This window comes from Castor canadensis, chromosome 10 (genome assembly GCF_047511655.1).
Source record: "Castor canadensis chromosome 10, mCasCan1.hap1v2, whole genome shotgun sequence".
Lineage (NCBI taxonomy): Eukaryota > Metazoa > Chordata > Mammalia > Rodentia > Castoridae > Castor > Castor canadensis.
Genome location: NC_133395.1, coordinates 99,500,099 through 99,520,550, shown reverse-complemented (window position 1 = coordinate 99,520,550; position 20,452 = coordinate 99,500,099). Strand labels below are relative to the sequence as shown.

At 38.5% G+C, this 20,452-nt stretch overlaps 1 protein-coding gene across 12 annotated transcripts in view; it reads right to left on the bottom strand.

Annotated features, from left to right (window-relative positions):
• Positions 1-20,452, bottom strand: part of Nek10 (NIMA related kinase 10) — a 260,109-nt gene that overhangs the window by 191,733 nt on the left and 47,924 nt on the right. For 10 of the 12 annotated variants that reach the window (XR_012436301.1, XR_012436303.1, XR_012436302.1 and 7 more), the window contains 6 exons: positions 20,215-20,299; positions 16,722-16,763; positions 12,108-12,186; positions 11,012-11,079; positions 8,623-8,702; positions 7,948-8,034 (listed from right to left, as the gene is read on the bottom strand). Coding sequence is in view for 9 of the 12 variants with exons in the window: in XM_074043773.1 (XP_073899874.1) it covers positions 7,948-8,034; positions 8,623-8,702; positions 11,012-11,079; positions 12,108-12,186; positions 16,722-16,763; positions 20,215-20,299 (441 nt within the window). In the remaining 3 variants the exon portion in view is untranslated. The other 2 variants (XM_074043782.1, XM_074043780.1) reach the window with 2 other exon arrangements.

Below are 20,452 nucleotides of genomic sequence, written 5' to 3'. Positions count from 1 at the left end.
TCCACCCAAGGCCCCACACCCACCGTCCACTTGCCACAGGAAGGCTCCAAACATACCTAAGAGACACACACAGACAGGTCTGGATGCTAAAGAACTAGCAGCAGAACAACTAAGACTGCAATTCTACTGTCTCAGAACTGGTGATTTCTTTTTTAATTTTCAATTTTTATTTTTTTCCCTTCTTTAAGGGATTTGCTGCCTGGTTTACTGTTTGATCATCCACGATCTCTAACATTTTCTTTTTTCTCTTTTCTTCACTATTCTAATCCTTTTATCTTTCCATCTCTCTCTCTTTTTTATCCTTCTTTCTTGGTTTTGTTAGTATTAATATTGCTACCCAGCTAATACTAAAGTACACATAGTTCAGGGATAGAAATGTTACCTAGTGGAGATATGGGAAGAAGAAAAAGGGAAGGAAACTATTCTCCCTTAAAAAATAAAGTACTGCAGGATTTAGAGAAAAATGAAGAAAATGGATACCCAGACCCAGACTCCAATAAAACAAAGGTAAACTATACCAAGGAACCCAACAAAGCCCACAAGAACACCCTGAAAGAAGAAATCCTACAAGTAATTAATGAGAATTTCATAGAGATGTTACTAGACATGGTCAACCAAAATGTACAGAAGGCACTCAAGAAATTCCAGGAGGACAAAAATAAAGAATATGAGAAAATACAAAACCAAATAAATGAAATCATAGGAGCCCTAAATGAACACCAAACTGAAACTGAGACCACCACAGAGAGATAAATGAATTAAAGTTAAAAACTGACATTAAAGAGGAAGTAACCCAAGATATGGAAAACCTCAGAAAAAAGAATGAAACAAATACAAAACAAAATGGAGGGTCATTCCAGCAGAATAGAACAAACAGAAGACAGAATCCAGAAATTGAAGATGAAATGGCAATTAAAGGAAAAACTGAAGAACTATTAGTTAAAGAACTCAAGACCTGTGAAAAGAAAATGCAAGAATTCACTGACTCCATCAAAAGACCAAACCTGAGAATCATGGGCATTGAAGAAGGGGAAGAGGTGCAAGCAAAAGGAATGTGTAATACATTCAACAAAATAATAACAGAAAACTTCCCAAATCTAGAGAAAAGAATGCCCATTCAGGTACAGGAAGCCTCCACAACACTGAACAGACCTGACCAAAATAGAACTACCCCATGACATATTATCATTAAAACAACAAGTACAGAGACTAAATAAAGAATATTGAAGGCTGTAAGAGAGAGAAAACAAATAACATACACAGGTAAACCCATCAAAATCACAGCAGATTTCTCAATGGAAACCTTAAAAGCAAGAAGAGCATGGAGTGAGGTCTTCTGGGCAGTGAATGAAAATAACTTCAACCCTAGGATGCTCTACCCAGCAAAACCATCATTCAAAATAGAAAGAACAATAAAAGTCTTCCATGACAAGCAAAAACCAAACAATATATGACCACCAAGCCACCACTACAAAAGATTCTCCAAGGAATTCTACACACAGAAAATGAAAGCAAACAAAACCATGAAAGGGCAGGCAAAACCAAACCACAGGAGGAAAAAAGGCAAGAAAGCAAAGAGTATCACTGATTCAGCTGCACACAATCAACCCCTTACTCAACAAATATACCTAAATGACAGGAATCACCATGTATTTATCAATACTAACACTGAATGTTAATGGACTTAATTCCCCCACCAAAAGACACTGATTGCAAACTGGATTAAAAAGGAAGATCCAACAATCTGCTGCCTACAGGAGACCCACCTCATTGACAGAAACAAGCACTGGCTGAGAGTGAAAGGCTGGAAGAAGATTTACCAAGCCAATGGTCCTCGAAAACAGGCAGGGGTAGCAATACTTATCTCGGACAAAGTAGACTTCAAACCTACTTTGATCAAATGAGATAAAGAAGGACACTCTATATTAATAAAAGGGGAAATTCACCAAAAGGAAATAACAATTATCAACCTATATGCACCCAACATCAATGCACCCAATTTCACCAATCATACTCTGAAGTGCTTAAAAGCATATATTGACCCCAACACAGTGGTAGTGGGAGACTTTAATACTCCCCTATCACCAATATACAGGTCATCCAAACAAAAAATCAATAAAGTCTAGAATTAAATCACACCATAGATCAAATGGACCTAGCTGATGTCCACAGAATATTTCATACAACTTCTGCACAATATACATTCTTCTCAGCATGGAACCTTTTCCAAAACTGATCTTATCTTAGGGCACAAAGCAAGCCTCAGCAAATGTAAGAAAACAGAAATAATCCCATAATTCTGTTGACCACAATGCATTAAAACTAGAAAACACGGAAACAATTGGAAGCTGAACAACACATTGCTCAATGATGAATAGGTCACTAATGAAATAAAAGAGGAAATTTAAAGGTTCTTGGAAGTTAATGAAAATGAAAACACGACCTACCAGAACCTATGAGACACAGCAAAGGCAGTCCTAAGAGGAAAGTTTATAGCCATAAGAGCATATATCAAAAGGACAGAAAGATCTCATCAAATCAATGACCTTAACACTACAGCTGAAACTCCTAGAAAAACAAGAACAAACAAACCCCAAAACAAGCAGAAGGAAAGAAATAATTAATATAAGGGCTGAAATCAATGAAATAGAGGCAAAAGAAAACATACAAAGAATCAATGAAACAAAAAGCTGGTTCTTTGAAAAAATAAGTAAGATTAACAGACCCCTGGCAAACCTAACTAAAATGAAGAGAGAAAAAACCCAAATCAGTAAAATCAGAAATTCAAAAGGAGATATAACACGGAAGTCCAGGAAATCATCAGAGACTACTTTGAGAGCCTATATTCTAATAAATTTGAAAATCTTGAAGAAATGGACATATTTCTACAAACTTACAACCACCCAAAACTGAACCAAGAGGATATTAATCACCTGAATAGATCTATAATACAAAAAGTAATTGAAGCTGCCATCAAGAGCCTCCCAAAAAAGAAAAGTCCAGGACCTGATGGATTCTCTGCTGAATACTAGCAGACATTGAAAGAAGAACTAATACCAACTCTCCTTAAACTGTTCCACAAAATAGAACAGGAAGGAACACTGCCTAACTCATTTTATGAAGCCAACATTACTCTCATCCCAAAATCAGACAAAGACACCTCCAAAAAGGAGAACTATAGGCCAATTTCCCTAATGAACATCGATGCAAAAATCCTCAATAAAATAATGGCAAACTAAGTCCAACAATACATCAGAAAGATCCTTCACCACGACCAAGTTGGCTTCATCCGAGGGATGCACAGGTGGTTCAACATACTCAAATCTATAAATGTAATACAGCATATCAATAGAAGCAAAGACAAAACCACTTGATCATCTCAATAGATGCAGAAAAAGCCTTCGACAAGATCCAACACCACTTCATGATAAAAACTCTAAGAATAACTAGGAATAGAAGGAATGTACCTCAACATTGTAAAGACTATATATGACAAACCTACAGCAAACATCATATTTAACAGTGAAAAACTGAAACCATTCCCCTAAAATCAGGAATGAGACAAGGATGCCCACTCTCCCCACTCCTATTCCACATAGTACTGGAATTTCTAGCCAGAGCAATTAGGCAAGAAGAAGAAATAAAAGGAATATAAATAGGTAAAGAAACTGTCAAAATATCCTTATTTGCAGATGATATGATCCTATACCTTAAAGACCCAAAAAACTCTACCGAGAAAGATACCATAAACAGCTACAATACGGTGGCAGGATACAAAAATCAACCTACAAAATCATTAGCTTTTCTATACACCAACAATGAACAAACTGAGAAGGAACACATGGAATCAATTCCATTCACAATAGCCTCAAAAAAAAAAAAAATCGAACACCTAGGAGTAAATTTAACAAAGAATGTGAATGACCTCTACAAGGAGAATTACAAACTCCTGAAGAAAGAGATCAAGGAAGACAACTGAAGGTAGAAAGATCTCTCGTGCTCATGGATCGGTAGAATCAACATAGTAAAAATGGCTATACTACTGAAAGCAATCTACATGTTTAATGCAATTCCCATCAGAATCCCACTGACTTTCATCACAGAGATTGAAAAATCTACCCTAAAGTTCATTTGGAACATAAGAGACTATGAATAGCCAAGGCAATACTCAGCAAAAAGAGCAATGCAGGAGGTATCACAATACCAGACTTCAAAATATATTACAAAGCAATAGCAATAAAAACAGCATGGTACTGGCACAAAAACAGACATGAAGACCAGTGGAACAGAACAGAGGACCCAGATATGAACCCACACAACTACACCCACCTCATTTTTGACAAAGGTGCCAAAAATATATGATGGAGAAAAGACAGCCTCTTCAACAAATGTTGCTGGGAAAAGTGGTTACCTGTTTGCAAGAAACTGAAACTAGATCCATGTTTATCACCCTGTACTAGTATCAACTCAAAATGGATCAAGGACCTAAATATCAGACCTGAAACTCTGAAGTTAGTACAGGAAGGAGCAGGAAACACTCTGGAACAAATAGGTATAGGTAAGGACTTCCTCAATAGAACCCCAGCAGCCCAGCAACTAAGAGAAAGGATGAATAAATGGGACTTCATGAAATTAAAAAGCTTCTGCACAACAAAAGAAATGGTCTCTAAACTGAAGAGACCACCCACAAAGTGGGAGAAAATGTTTGCCAGCTATACATCTGACAAAGGACTGATAACCAGAATATACAGGGAACTCAAAAAACTAAACTCTCCTAAAATCAATGAACCAATTCAGAAATGGGCAACTGAACTAAACAGAACTTTTTCAAAAGAAGAAATTCAAATGGCCAAAAAACACATGAAAAAATGCTCACCACCTCTGGCCATAAAGGAAATGCAAATCAAAACCACACTAAGATTCTACCTCACCGCTGTTAGAATAGCCATCATCAAAAACACCACCCACAACAAGGGCTGGTGAGGACATGGGAAAAAAGCAACCCTAATCCACTGCTGGTGGGAATGCAAGCTGGTACAACCACTCTGGAAAAAAATTTGGAGACTTCTTAAAAATCTAAACACAGATCTGCCATATGATCCAGCAATCCCACTCCTGGGGATATACCCAAAGAAATACAACACAGATTATTCCAGAGGCATCTGCACACCCAGGTTTATTGCAGTGCTATTCACAATAGCCAAGTTATGGAAACAACCAAGATGCCCCACTACTGATGAATGGATCAAGAAAATGTGGTATCTATACACAATGGAATTTTACTCAGCCATGAAGAAGAGCGAAATGTTATCATTCGCTGGTAAATGGATGGAACTGGAGAACATCATTCTGAGTGAGGTCAGCCAGCCTCAGAAGACCAAAAATCATATGTTCTCCCTTATATGAGGATTTTAGATCTAGGACAAATGCAGCAATGTTGTCGGCGGACTTGGATCACAAGGAATGGGGAGAGCACATACGGGAGATATAGGAATAGGTAGAAAACCCAAAACATGAAAGCATTTGATGTCCCCACTCCAGAGGAACTAATACAGAAACCTTAAAATGACAGGTTATCACTAGCAGGGGATCAGGAATCAATGTAAAGATCAATTAGAGTTGAATCAACACGGGTCGTAACACATGGGTACATGACAGCATTAGTAGGCATCTCTCTGTGTAGCTATCCTTAACTCAACTAGCAAAAACGCTTTGTCTTCCTTATTATGTTTATGTCATTTCTTCAACAAAGTCAGTCACAAAGGCAGAATGGGACCTGCCTGAAACTGAGGGGGCGGTGTGGAAGGCGGGGAATGGTGGGAGAGGGGGCAGGGTGGAGAAATGACCCAAACAATGTATGCACATGTAAATAAATGAACAACAACAAAAAAAAAGGAAGTCATGTAACAAGATAAATCCACTGCTCTTCCATCCTGTGATCCTTGATTGTGCTTGAGATCTAAGCCCCTCTCATCTACCTCTTGGATGTTCTCATTCCCACATCGCTTTATGATTCAAGAGCCTGTTTTCTGTGGCTCCTCTCCCTTCCATACTTTATTGTTCTAACATTAAAAACATGTGTTCTTTGGTAAGCAATATGCTTTATCCTCTCAGACTTTCTAAAACAAGCATTGTCTGCTTATTGTAAGTAGATATCAAAGTGTGGCTATCAGAGCTTTCAAAAAAATTAATGTGATCATGCTTAAAATCTCTCTGGGAGTCTCCATAATTTTCACGTTCAAATACTCATTTTTAGCACACAAAGCTCTGGATAAACATGAGTTGCTTCATCTATAACATATGAAAAAAATATTAGTTATTGTACAGAACAAATGAGTTTTCATACAAAAGTGTTTAGAGGTCAGGCATAGAAGTAGTGCATGCCTGTATTCCCAGCTACTTAATGGGAGGGTCTCAGTTTGAGGCAAGCCTGGGGAAAACTTAGCTAGACCATATCTCAAAAAATAAGCCCAGACATGGCAGTGTACACCTATAATCTTAGTTATATGGGAGGCAGAAGTAGAGGGATCAAATCTGAGGCTGGTCCCAGGCAAACTGTGGGACCCTCTCTGACAAACAACGAAAGCAAAACAGGCTGCAAACATGGGTCAAGAGGTAAAACACCTGCCTAGCAAGTATGAAGCCCAAGTTCAAACCCCAGTGCCACCACCACCAAAAAAAAAAAAAGTGTTTAGAACATGCCTTGGCATATAGAAAGCACAGATCAAAGTTTAGCTATAGTTTTGACTTGCCCTTAACTGTCTGCTCTAGTTTTCTGACTCACTCCCTGCTTTGGTGAACTGTGCCTCACCATGCACTTCCCTCTCACACGTCTAACATTGTGCCTCCATGTGAGAGTACATTCTGTTTTCGCTTGCTCTCTCTCTCTGTGCCTAGACATCTCTCCTACCTTCAGAAAACCTGGCATGACCCCTCACTCCCACTGGGAGGTCTCTGCTCTATGTTCCCAAGGTACCCTGCCTATGCTATCTGCCACAGCACCCATGACACTGTTAAGAAACCTGTGACTTGTCTGTTTGGTCCCCTCCCCTACACTATACACTCAGACCTTACTCATCTTTGGTTTCCCAAAACCTAGTGCACAGTCTAGCACCTTGTTTGTTGGGTGAATAAGTTCAAATACCCAAGTCTGTAAGTACAAGACTCCCACCTATATTTAATGCTCTTGTAGCACGGTGTTCAGTCAGCTTTGAAGAAGAATCCAAACAAATTACTAGACGTGTCAGGGCTTCATTACTTGGAATTCCTGTTGTCTGTCTTGGCTCCTTAGAGAATTATGACTAAAATAAATGTCAAATAATATAGATTGCAAGTTGAAACACAACCTAGCACCTGTCTGAATACACTGATCCTTTACAGCAATATACCACTCAAGTAAAAGTGAATCCATTTGATTCTTGATTCTGCTTTGTGATAACAGGTGATCACAAAACAAGTCAGCCACTATCTTAATTCCTTTCACTTCCCTATGCACAATGGATTTGAACAACTCAATCATTTATTCCACACACAATCTGAAATTACTAAAAATAGAGCTGCTTAGAATTTCTTGCCCTAAAAAATTATGTAAATAAATGCAATAAACAAAAGGAGAATAGTGGAGGGGGCGAATTCAAATAGGATGTATTTGATAGATTATAAGAACTTCTATGAATGCCACAATGTACCCCCACCCAGCACAATAAAAAAATGCAATAAGCAAAAGTATTAATAATATAATTAGATTCTATGCCCTAATCTAGAAGTAATTCAGCACTGAAGATAAATTAATCCACATTTTGTGCCACTTTTTTAAGCTTAAACAGAAAAAACTGCCAAGCTGACTCATGATATTCCATTAGCAATACAAATAAGATTACATAATACAAATAACCATCAACATTTGCATCAAATAGGAAACATGGTTTCAATTACCAGCAACCCTACCTTTTGCAAAGCAAGTCATATTCATGCAGAATCATCAATAGATTTTCTACAATGTTGAGTTCACTTATCTTCTCCCTACATTCTGGACTATAAATTTTAAAATATTAGTAATTACTAAAAACATATTTTACTATATCTGTTTATTTAATATCCTGATTCTCATTATCTTAAGAGGAAAAACAAAGCAAAAGCAGGAATCATTCATTGCTCACAAAAAAATGATCTACCTATTGGTGTAAAAATACATTAAAGCTCTCTTAAAACAATGACATTTCTAAGAGGATAGGTCTTCTAAACACGTTTTAAAGACAAAAATGTTTTTAAATGTTCTGTATATTAAAATAAATGCACAGATAAGAATGAAGAAAGCAGGCCAGGGTGATTCAGAAGGCAAAGAAATACTATGGTAATTTTGAAAGTAGAAGCAACTGAAAATTGTATGAAAAGACTTGGTAAATATTTCAGGTCAGGAAGAAAAGGAAAAATTTAAACCCTGGTTTGCCTTTCCAAGTTGAAAATGGTATGTTTTCCCAAGGATCCACTTCAACATATAAATGTTATTTCACACTTTTTAAAGAACTAAATTTTAACTAAACAGTTGACAAAGCAACTGATCTGTTCTTCACCTCTCCCACTAAACTGCCGTATCAGCAGAATGGATTAAAATATACTTACCTTTCTGCTAAGCTAGCCAGCGCCAAAAGAGCACCCAACAGGACATTAGTGTCTCGGGCACCAACTAAATTTACTAATGTCTGAAAAATGAAAAAAAAAGTGTAATTATATAAGTACTACAAGTTTCTTGAATGGTATAACACTTCCTTCTAAAGATCAAAAAGGCCTTTTTTCTTATTGTTTGGGGGTTCTGTGTTCAATTTTTTAAAAATACATGTACATACACAAGCACAAACTGTTTACGGCTTTATAGCTTCTCGTTTGTTTTCTTCTTAATGTCATCCACTAAAAGTTTTCCATGGCAGTAAATATGTCTTCATAAACATAATTTTTCATTATTCTCTAAGGAAAACTATAAGTCATTTGATTCTACTTATGAAAAGTCATGTTACGCAGGTTCTCTTTTTTGTTGTTTTTTGATTCTTATGGACAATACAGAGGCTTAACCTTAAAAACAGTCGTTAGACATTCAAAACATCACACTCTTTACAGAAGGTCAGTGCCCATGTCCGCTTTACTCTGGAACGTGAGATAGTAGCTCCTTGAAGCTATTCCTTGCCCATGCAGGAAGTGCAAGCAACCAAGTCACAGGACTGGCCAGCTCTCACTTCCTTCTACTCTCAGGTGCCCAAGCCCTTTGTTCATCCCTTTTGTGTCCTGCCTGGGGAGAGCGGGAGACAAAGGACCTAAGTTTTAATTCTGGTAGCAACCAGTCACTGAAAGCTCATTCTGAGCCAGGCTTTGTGCAAGGTACTTTCCAAGTTGTGGGACTATTTCAACAGAATCTAGAAAATTCCATTTTCCCCCAAACTAAACAAGATGTGTGAACAGAATAGAACACTCTACTTGCTCTCAGATTTCTAACTGATGTTGAAAGAGAATCATGGATGCTCTTAAACACTGTCTAAATAGTGTGCCTTAGCCGGAAGTCTTTGATATCTTGTCAGTTGCCTTACCTGGATTTTCATATCTCTTCTCTACACTTTCAGACCACAGAGCTCCACACCCTATGACAGTACACCCCAAACACGTTCCAGCCAGAGCTGCGACCTGAGTAATGACTGGCTGCTGGAATGATTTTTTTGGTTTCCATCATGTGGACTTCCTCCCTTTTTGCTTTCTTATTTTTTAAATAAAGATTTTAATATCTTTGTTTCTCTTACTCCTTTCTTATTTTTTCTCTCACTTTTTTATTTTCTAATAAAATGTTTCACAAACTTTACTCTCTCAAATAATACCTCAATGCTAACTATTCTTCAAATCCTAAGCAACATCAATGAAATATGTTGACCAGTTTATCACCTAGACTCATCCCCTAGACATAAAGCAGCGTGTGTTAACATATACTTCCTGGGATGTAACTCAACAGGTTATTGAGATTGGTTCTAGGCAAACACCATCTAAACAGTTTTGCCCCTGATATAAATTTAGTCTCTTCTGATTAATTAAACCTGCATCCATTCATACATCTTATGTTTGTATATTGTGTGTGTGTGTGTGTGGTAGTGGTGATCTAACCCTGAGCAGCTCTCACACATGCTAGGCAAGCACTGTACACTGAGCCACAGCCAGAGCACCTTAAAATGTACATTTGATTCACATGCTAATAATACTACACCATCTTATTTCGAGGCTACATCACATGAAATTGCCTACATTCAACCATCTCTGACCTACAGACAATGACAACTTCAAATTAACTAACTTCCTGTGACATATGGACTTCGTTTGTAAGTATACACATGTAGCTTTTATCTGCTGTTTTATACTTATTCATTCATAAACACACCTAGAGTCAGTTTACATATAGCCGATTTTTTTACATTTTATTTTACTTTTGAATTAGTATATTCTGCTAGGAGGGAATTTCATTGTAGTAATTCCATATATGCATACAGTACACTTGGAACAAGTTTATCCCCTCCATTATATTCCCATTTTTCCCTCTCTCCCCTTTTTCAAACAGTGTCTGCTGGGCTTCATTATGCTGACATATCATAAATTTTTCAGCAACATTTAAATTAAGCAATAAACTTAGTTGGTATTAAATGGTACACACAACAGAAAACAGAATTATCAGAAAACCTTTATTTATTGTGTTCTATATTTACTCTTTGGGCAGAAAAAAAATATAGAAGATTGGATTGGGAGAATGGCTCAAGTGTTAGAGTGCCTGCCTATCAAGCATAAGGCCCCCTGAGTTCAAACCCCAGTACCACCAAAAAAAAAAAAAGAAGAAGAAAAAGAATACAATACAGAAGATTAGGCAAAAGAGTCACAATTTTTAGGCCAACTTAGCAAGTTGAACTGTAATGGCATGTGGCTTGACTATACAGGCTCCGAACCTCAGCCACAGGAGCTGAAGCACTAACTTTCAGGGCCCACTGACCTTGTGGGCTCCACTTGTGGTGACCCATTCTCTTTGGTCTTTGACAGCAGCAAGTTTTTGAAAAATATCTATAAAGAAAGGAAAAAAAACTCAAACTGAAATCTAAACCTTAAAGGAAGCAGCAGTCATAAAAGACCAGGTACAGACAAAGGGCAAGTATAGACACAGACACACAAAAAGAACATAGAGGGTGGAGGAGCAGGGTTATTTTTTAGCCCCAAGAATTATACCTCAAGCTCAATTAGCATTTACTTTATAATATTATTGTAATAATGACATATGGACATACCATGAGAAGTAGCACCATAAAACCTCTCCTCCTTCTTAAAGTTGAGCAAGTTCCTAACCATCATTACAAGTTCAAAGCAAGGCCTATTCTCTAGAGATCTTCCTTATAAATATTTCAACTCATGAAGAGGCGAGGGAAGGCCAGAAAATATGAAACACCTGGCAAGGTTCCTCAGCTGAGGGAAATAGTTGTACTCAAAGAAACTTCCTGGAGCCTGGGGCTCCTGCACCTGAGAATCAGTGCTGCCTGGCAAACAAGCCTGGGGAACCAGTTTGCTCAGTCCAAGAAAACGGGCCAGCACCCCACAGCATCAGGAAGTCTGTGGCTGGCCACGCCAGCAGGGGAGGGAAGGTAGAGTTGGGTAGAACCTCCAAAGAGAGCAAATAGAGCAGCCAGGGAATACCTCACGCACAGAGGCCAATGCGTTCACTGACAGCCTTCAGGCAAGGCTCAGCTTTTCCAAATTCTATGAGATAGATATTATTGTTATCAAAATTGTAAAGGTAAAAACTCTGATATTTTAAAAGAAATCAAAGAGGCAAAATTATTTTAAGCAAACTTTGCTTTCATGGAAGCCTCCTTTCATGAAACAAATTGTGCTTTCCAGAATAAGAGTTGTAATGTAAAAGTCTTCCTTCTAGGGCTATTTTGCCACCGAATGCAATAATTCACAAAGGTTCTCAACACCCTATCTGTGAATGGAAACATCCAGATGGATTCAAGGCATCGTTTTTTCTACTGCAAACACCATACTATTTATTCCACCAAGTCCCCAAAGTTAGCCATGTTCCTGAGGGCAATGCTTACACGTCATGTTGACCAGCTTGTCCACACTGTGCTGCTCTTCTCCATAGCCAAGGTATTCATTGGCCACAATCTCCATGTACTACAAGAAGAATGCAACAAGCCAGTCAGAAGTAGGGACATCAACACACAAGCAGGTAGGCAAGATTGTGTAGTACTTGAAGTGACCTCTAGGTGGCACAACAGTCACCAAATACCGTTTAGTGCTCTGGGCCTACTTCACTGAAGGACAAAGGTGGTAGATTTCTGCATTCTTCTCTTTTCCTTGCATGCACTAGGTTGAGGGAGGGACTATCTAAAGATTGTGTAAATTCTCAAAAGACCCTAAATGACTTGTAACTGAATAATTTCATGATAGAATTTAGTATCCAAATATAAGATGCATACAAGGTACATAATACATGGTACAAAGAAGTTTAATTCTTTGATGTACTTTTTAATAGAATTTTTATGACACAATAAAATATATATTTTGTTAACCTTATATTTTTTACTATCCAAAATTGTATCTAACCAGCATACAGGCACATGTCACTAATAAGAATGAAATAATGAACTAACACAGGCCTGCAACCTCAGCTGTTCAGGAGACAGAGATACTAGGAGGATCATAGTCTGAGGGCAGCCTAGAAAAAACGGCAACAAAACCTCATCTTAACAATAAACCACATGTGGTGGTATGCATTTGCAATCCCAGCTACCGAAGAGGTGCAAGCCTGAGGCCAGCCCAAGGCAAAAAACCAAGACTATCAGAAAAATAATTAAAGCAAAAAGGGCTGCAGGGCATAAGCTCAAGTGGTAGAGTGATTGCCTAGGAAGTGCCAGGCTCTGAGTTCAAACCCCAGTCCAGCCAAAAATAAATAAATAAGAATAAAATGAGATAGTCTGATAGTTCCTCCCTATCTGGTTATATATACTGATTGAAATAAAGAATCGCCTCAGAGACAGTTCTCAGAAGAAGTACAAATGGCTAATAAATACATGAAGAAATGTTCAACAGCCTTAGTCATAAAGGAAATGCAAATAGAAACTACACTAAGATTCCTTCTCTCCCCAGTAAGAATGTCAGTCATCAAGAAAACAAACAACAGACACTGGTGAGGATATGGCGGTGTGTTAGGGGAGGGGCGTACTCTCATACACTGTTGGTGGGAATGCAAATTGGAGCAACCACTATGGAAATCAGTATGGAGTTTTCTCAAAAAACTAAAAATAGACCTACCTTATGAGCCCACCATACCACTCTTGGGCATATATCCAAAGGAGTGTAAATCAACACACAAGAGAGATACCTGCACGACCATGATTCACCTTGACTCTTCACAATAGCCAAACTGGAGAAACAGCTGAGGTGCCCAGCAAACATTGAATGGATAAAGAGCATTACTCAGTCATAAAGAAAAATGAAACTGTGTCATTTACAGTAAAATGGATGGAACTGGAGAGCATCATGCTGAATGAGATAAGCCAAATATCACATGCTCTCGCTCATTTGTGGAATCAAGACCTAAAATGACAATGGTGATGATGATGACATAATGGGACATGAATGTAAACAGGGGATTGTTTGGGGGGGATCAGCAGGAAGGGGGAGGGGCAAAGGAAAGGACACTGAGGGATGACGAGAATAGAAGTAGGCTACATATATATATATGTATTTGAAGACAATATAATGAGACCCACCAAACATGGTTTAAAAGAGGGGGAAGAAGAGGAGGACAATGGAAATATGATGGAGGGGATGAACTTATTCAAAGTGCATGGAATTATCACATTGAATTTCCCTCATATTATTACTGTATAATTCAAAAATAAAATTAAATTTAAAAATAAATAAAAGAAATAGGCTTATAAAAATATGTAATTTCTGATCTCATAACAGAAGTTAAGGGCTGGGGGGCCTAGCAAGCACAAAGGCCTGAGTTCAAACCCCAGTACCACCAAAAAAAAAAAGAAACTAGAAGTTAAAGTGAACAAAGAGATCCTTTACAACATAATCTTATAAAAAGTTGTTTCATTAAATGGAGTAAGCCTCCAGTCAATTAAAATTCTTAAAAATACAAATCAATTTCTCAGGAATGAGAGTACAATAAAATAGATTCAATATTAAATGCTGGTGTTGACTTTTAGTCACTATGACAAATACCTAAGAGAAGCAATTTCCAAAAGGAAAGGTATATTTTGGCACATGGTTTCAGAGGTGTAAGCCCATGTTGGCCAGCTCCATTGCTTTTAGCCTGTGGCAAGGCAGAAGCATCATGGAAGGGCATGATAGAGAAAACCTGCTCATACCCTGGCAGCCAGGAAGCAGAGAGAGCAACAGGAAGGAGCCAGGAGCAAGTATATCTTTCCAGGGCATGCCTCCAACTAGGTCCCATCTCCTACAGTTTCCACTATCTTGTAAAACAGTGCCTCCATCTGGGGACCAAGCCATCAACATGTGAGCCAGTGGAGGACTTTCCACATTCAAGTCATAACATAGCCATTAAACTTAACCTTCTATTTATCATTCAGCATGAGTTTGCTAAGAATGATTTTTATCATTCTTAGCCAGTTGTGATGGTACGCACCTGTAATGCCAGTACTTGGCAGGCTGAGGCAGGAGGATTGTGAGTTCAAGGTCATCCTAAGCTACATACCAAGTCCCTGTCTCAAAATAGATCAGCAATTAGGAAAAAGGACTGACAAATGAGACTGCAACAAAGCTTCTGTACAACAAGGAAACAGTCAACAAGGCTAAACAGACAAGACAAGAATGGTGAGAAAATCTTTACCAGCTATACATCTGACAAGGGGTTAAGAACCAGAATATACAGGGAGCTTAAAAAACCAACCCCACCAGGAATCAACAACCCAATGAATAAATGGGCAAATGAATTGAACAGACAATTCTCAAAAGAATAAATTCAAATGGTCAATAAATACATGAAAAATGCTCAACTACAAAAGGAGTTACCGTATAATCCAGTGATAACACTCCTGGGAATATACCTGAAGGAATGCATACCCAGAATAGAACAGAGCAACTTGCACACTCATGTTCACTGCAGCATTAGTCACAATAGCCAAGCTTTGGGAATAGCCCAGATGCCCCACAACTAATGAATGGGTTAAGAAAATGTGATATATATGTATGTATGTATGTGTGTATATATATATATATATATATATATATATATGGAGTATAATTCAGCCATAAAGAAGAATGAGATTATGTTATTTTCAGGTAAATGGATGGAACTTGAGGTCAACATGTTAATCAAAATAAGCCAGGCTCAGAAGGACAAAGCATACATGTTTTCCTTCATATATAAGGGAATATATATAGATATATAGCTATACCTATATTTATGTGTGTCTGTGATGGTGGGTCTGTATGAAGGGGAGTATAGGGAGGCAGAAGGGGGAAAAAGAATGCTAGAGAGTGAATGATATGGAAATACATTGCATTTGTGTATCAAGATAGTACAATAAAATGCAGGAGCAGAGCAATAGCAAAAAGGTAAATCATAGAGGAGTTTCAATCTGGTTAAAGCACTATATATCATATTTCAGATATATATATCTGAAATACCATGGTGAAACTCCCTTGAACAATCAATATACACTTTAAAAAATAAAGGACACAAAGATAAAACAGGCCCTGTCCAGGACTAAGTACCAGTGGCGGGGGAGAGTAATCAGAGAGGGTGAAGAACGGTGAATATGCAGGATGTCTTTGTATTCCCATGAAAATAGAACACTGAAATCTGTTGAAATTGTTCTAAGGAGAGAGAAAGATGAAGGGGTGAATCTAATTAAGATACATTGTAGGCACATATGTAAATCTCACAATGAAAGCCCCCTGTACAACTAATACATGCTTTAAAAAAAAAGTGGTTGGGAATGTAGCTCAGTGGCAGCACACTTGCCTACCTTGCACAAGGGACTGGCTCCACCCCCTATACTGCAAAAAGATAAAAAATGAAAACAATAAAACCATTCTTTCTGTACACACTATAGGTTTTAGGAGACAGGGCTGCTCCAACTCAATGACATGCTCAGGAAATTTTAATGTATTAATAAGCCCAATCCTTTGAGTTGCTATACACAGACACATTCACCTGCTTAGTCCCCCCTCAGTAGGATAATTCAGAATATTATGAAACATAAGGTTAATAAAATATATGCAGTATGTTGTAAAAATCCTGTTTCAAAGCAGAAAAATAATGAAATTGAGGTAGTCCTTACTTCAATATTTATTAATATTTTAATGAGTACACTATTTTTGTAAGAAAAAAGTAAATACCTAGTTTTCTCCCCTCATAGGGTACGTGTAATACTGAGGACTTGCTTGCCAGCCAATACCTTACTCTTGTCATCACTACCTAAAGATGTGACACTTTTATGCCACTTTTTGTGGTATAAAATGAGCCCAGTTAGCCAGAACAAAATGTTGTGGCAACCTCCACCACCACCCCTGTCCCCTGTGGTAAGGGTCACTCTCATTGCCCGACCCACACCCTGGCAGGCAGAAAACATAAGACTATCATTTGTGTCACATACTTACTTACTCCTTTGCCCAGAGCACGGCACCAAATGAAAAGGCAAGACCAGCCACCACAAAAGCAATCTTACCTGAGCCAGGTTCTCAATACCACCCAAGGTATGGAGTATTTCCTAATAAAATAAAGAAAAGAAAATATAGAGAGGATTTTACATATGACTTCTTTACTGAGACATAAGATTTATAATCTTTTCTTAAAGTTCCACATTCTAACATAAATATGGAAAACTTGGTGTTTGTCATCCCTACTACATTTAAAATAAACAGTAATGAATATGAAAGTGGGGCTGAGATGAAAAGAGTGAATGAACACTCAGAACTGCAGCATGTCCCATCACTCTTTGTACATCCTCCTATGTATGTTATCATCAAATATTAGACTTGGGAGTACTGTTGGACCCTCTCCTGTTACAGGTGAGGTGCACTAAGGCTCAGAAAATGAACAATATTGCCCAATTCACAGAGACTGGAAAAGCACACATCGACAGACTCCAGAACCGTCTGTTGGGTCTTTGCCTCGTATGGTTCATAGGCCAGAAGCATCAGCTTCTCTTGGGATTAGAAATTCCGTCTCCTGCCCTCCCCAGACCTGCTTAGTCATACGTGGGTTCAACAACCTCCCCCCAGGTCATTTGCATATACAATAAAGTTAGAGAATCATTACTGTAGTAATGAGAGCTTTTTAAAATTATTAGGGTGTTAGGAAATCCACACTCTAAACAAAGTGAAGCTAGTCTTGGCACAGTATCTCCTGATACGGAACTTTTAATCCAATTGCCAGTAAAGTAGACATTTCCTTACACTTCTGCCCTAAAAGCACTAATTTGGGAACAGAGGGGTTGGGAGGCTGGAGCTGCAAAAGGCATGAACTTGGAACTCTATAATGAGGAGTTACCCACATTGGCATTTATCTGTAGGCAAATGTGTTTTCAAGTGGCCCTAACCTTGACTAAAACTGTATAGCCATTTCTCTCCATAATTAACATGTAAGCAAGGAAATTATGAGAAACATAAATATTAACCACCATTTCAATCCTGTAAATGGCACAGAGATGAGAACATAAGTGTGAGAGAAAATAATGTAGCTCTACCATGGAACCAGATGAGTGGGCGAGGAGGAACACTGTCCCTAAAAGAAAAGGGAAATGAAGTTGCAGGATAACCCAAATATTTCAAACCACTAAGAAGAGAGAACAAGAGAGTTCCCATTGGGGTGGTTTTGGGCTTCTATAAAACTGATGATGAAGTAAAGTTATAAGAATGGCAGGGGCAGGAGGGGTCAGGCAGGAGAAGTGGAGAAGGTTTGGAACAGTCACTATGGACCCATGACACTGACTCCACAGAGAGGTAAGGACTGGATAGAACGGCAAAGGCTTGCTGAGAGTCATTGGCATAAGTTGCAGTGAACCCCAGCCTGGCTTTATGACTTTGGCAGCTCAAGATGTTACATAACTGCCTGAGCACATTTTCTTCTGTGTGGGAAGACTTCCAGGGAGGACAGGTTCAGAGAGAATCCCCTTCTATGGACGGACTGGCAATCAGGAATGCTAGTTTGAAGTATATTTGGTAACAAAATCTCATAAACAAACTGGTCACTGCATTCTTCCCTTTAAAGAGCAGCATAATCAAACCTCTTCCAATCCATCAAGGACTAGATAAAGAAAGGCAACACTTTAGAGGGAAGAGCAGCAGATTGTGAAGCAGCTGCCACCAATTTCCTTAACAAACATAAATATCTCTAAGGTAAATATTTTGCTAATTTGTACAAGTGAGAAAACTGGATCTTCCTCCTTGGATACCTCTATTAATGTTACACATACAATGTTTTTGACCAAACTGAGACATGTTAGACAGTTGACTGAGTGCTAGTATTCATTAAATGGGAGCCATGCACCCACACTGGGACTGATCCAGGCAAAAATGGAACAAATGGGATATATATCCCACAGAAAATTGTAGAAAGCAGCTCAGAAATACATGGAACACACAGTTCGGTGTGATTGGCCATGGGGGAAAAGGATGCTACCTCCTCAGAGAACTGTGAGTAAGCAGGACAGCAAGCCATCTGGAGATACCCTGAGTCATATACCCAAAGACTTGTGGTTAGCTAACCTATGATAACACAAGGTCAGTTTAGAGTACAGTATGAAGAAGAGGGTGAGTCCTCTAAAGGAAAGATGTGCATAACCATGAACCCCAGAGCACTCAAATCAGAGTAGGACAGAATAAATTTTTAAGTGTCAAGTCTGAGAAAGATTACTCAAGTAATGAAAGAAAACATAATCTGATTTAAATAAAAATGGATAGATAAAGTTAAATCCATAATAAAAGGTCTGAATGGTATGAGATTCCCAATAACTTATGAAGCCAGGGCATAAATAGGAGATCCTTCTTAGTAAAAAAAATAATCTGTGAAAATTACAGAAACATGTACAAATAATGAAAACACTGCTGAGTTATTCAACATCATAAGCAGAAGCAATCATCAATAAGTAATCGAAATCTTTCTCAAACTGTTCAGAAGCCTTATCATCACCTGGGAACTTATTAAAATGTGTACTGCCAGATCCTACTGCAAACTACCAACTGAGGCTTGGCTACAGTGATCGTTTAAGTGTTTCAGGTGTTTCTGATGCACAATGGACTTGGAGAATACTCACTTTGTACAATCAGCTAATTATCTACAAGCTGATCTGAGAGAAGTGTTAGGTATGATTTTCTTGAGGACCTCATGGCTAAAGCACTAAATCCTTGCTACTCAAAGTGGCAGGCCATGGACCACTAGCCTGGGCATCTCCTGGAAGGTTGTTAGAAATATATAGTCATGGGTTTGGGGCAAGGCTCAAGCAGTAGAGTGCCTGCTTAGCAAGCACAAGACCTTGAGTTCAAACCTCTGTACCACCAAAAAATAAAGAAATAAAAAGAAATGCTGAAGCATGGGCCTCAGTTTAGACCCATGGAATCAGAACCTGCATTTACAAGATCCCCAAGTGACTCTGGAGCACAGTAAAAATTGTGAGGCACTCGACTGGAGGCAGCACACTGAAGAACTAGTGAGAAGGGGGGAAGGTTCTGAACTCAGTAACCTCCTCTGAGACGAGCGGGAGGGAGGCTAGCTCCAAGATGTGGCTGTGGGTGGGGAAGGGAAGAACTCTGCAGCAGCACTAAGCTGCAACCCTGCTGTCCCACGAACTACCTCCAGGGCCATATGTGAGCCCCCCCAGTGAGCTGCTTACCCTTGACACTCTTGAAGGTGTGGCCAGGTGAATACCTCCTTGAACTGTTAGTGGTTTAAAATGCCAGGTAACAGGGAAAACACAGACCAAAAGCTCAATCTGTTTGACCTCATAGATAGTATAGCACAAACACACAGATGTTATTGTCCCTCTAAAATCACTTCTTTTCAATCTTTTTAAAGAACAAATGAGATATGTCCCACTTCTGGAAGCTACTGAGTTGTGAGAGAAAGAAATATGATAACCTGATCTATTTCAAAGAAAAGCCCACTAGTTTTTTATTTCATTTTTATAACAAGTAAAAATTTTTTTTTAATTCCAAACCAACCTGATAACATGGGTCCCTCATTAGCAGCCTCAGGCAAATTAACACTCTCAGAAAATGAACGGATGGGGCACGATTAACCCACTCTCTGAAAGAAGAAAACAAAGAGAACATGCCAATGATTACAGTCCAGTGTGACAGTTTATAAACAATGTATGACTGTGAAGAAAAATAAAGACCAAGCCAGGTGCCAGTCATTCACACCTATAATCCTAGCCACTCAGAAGGCAGAAATCAGGAG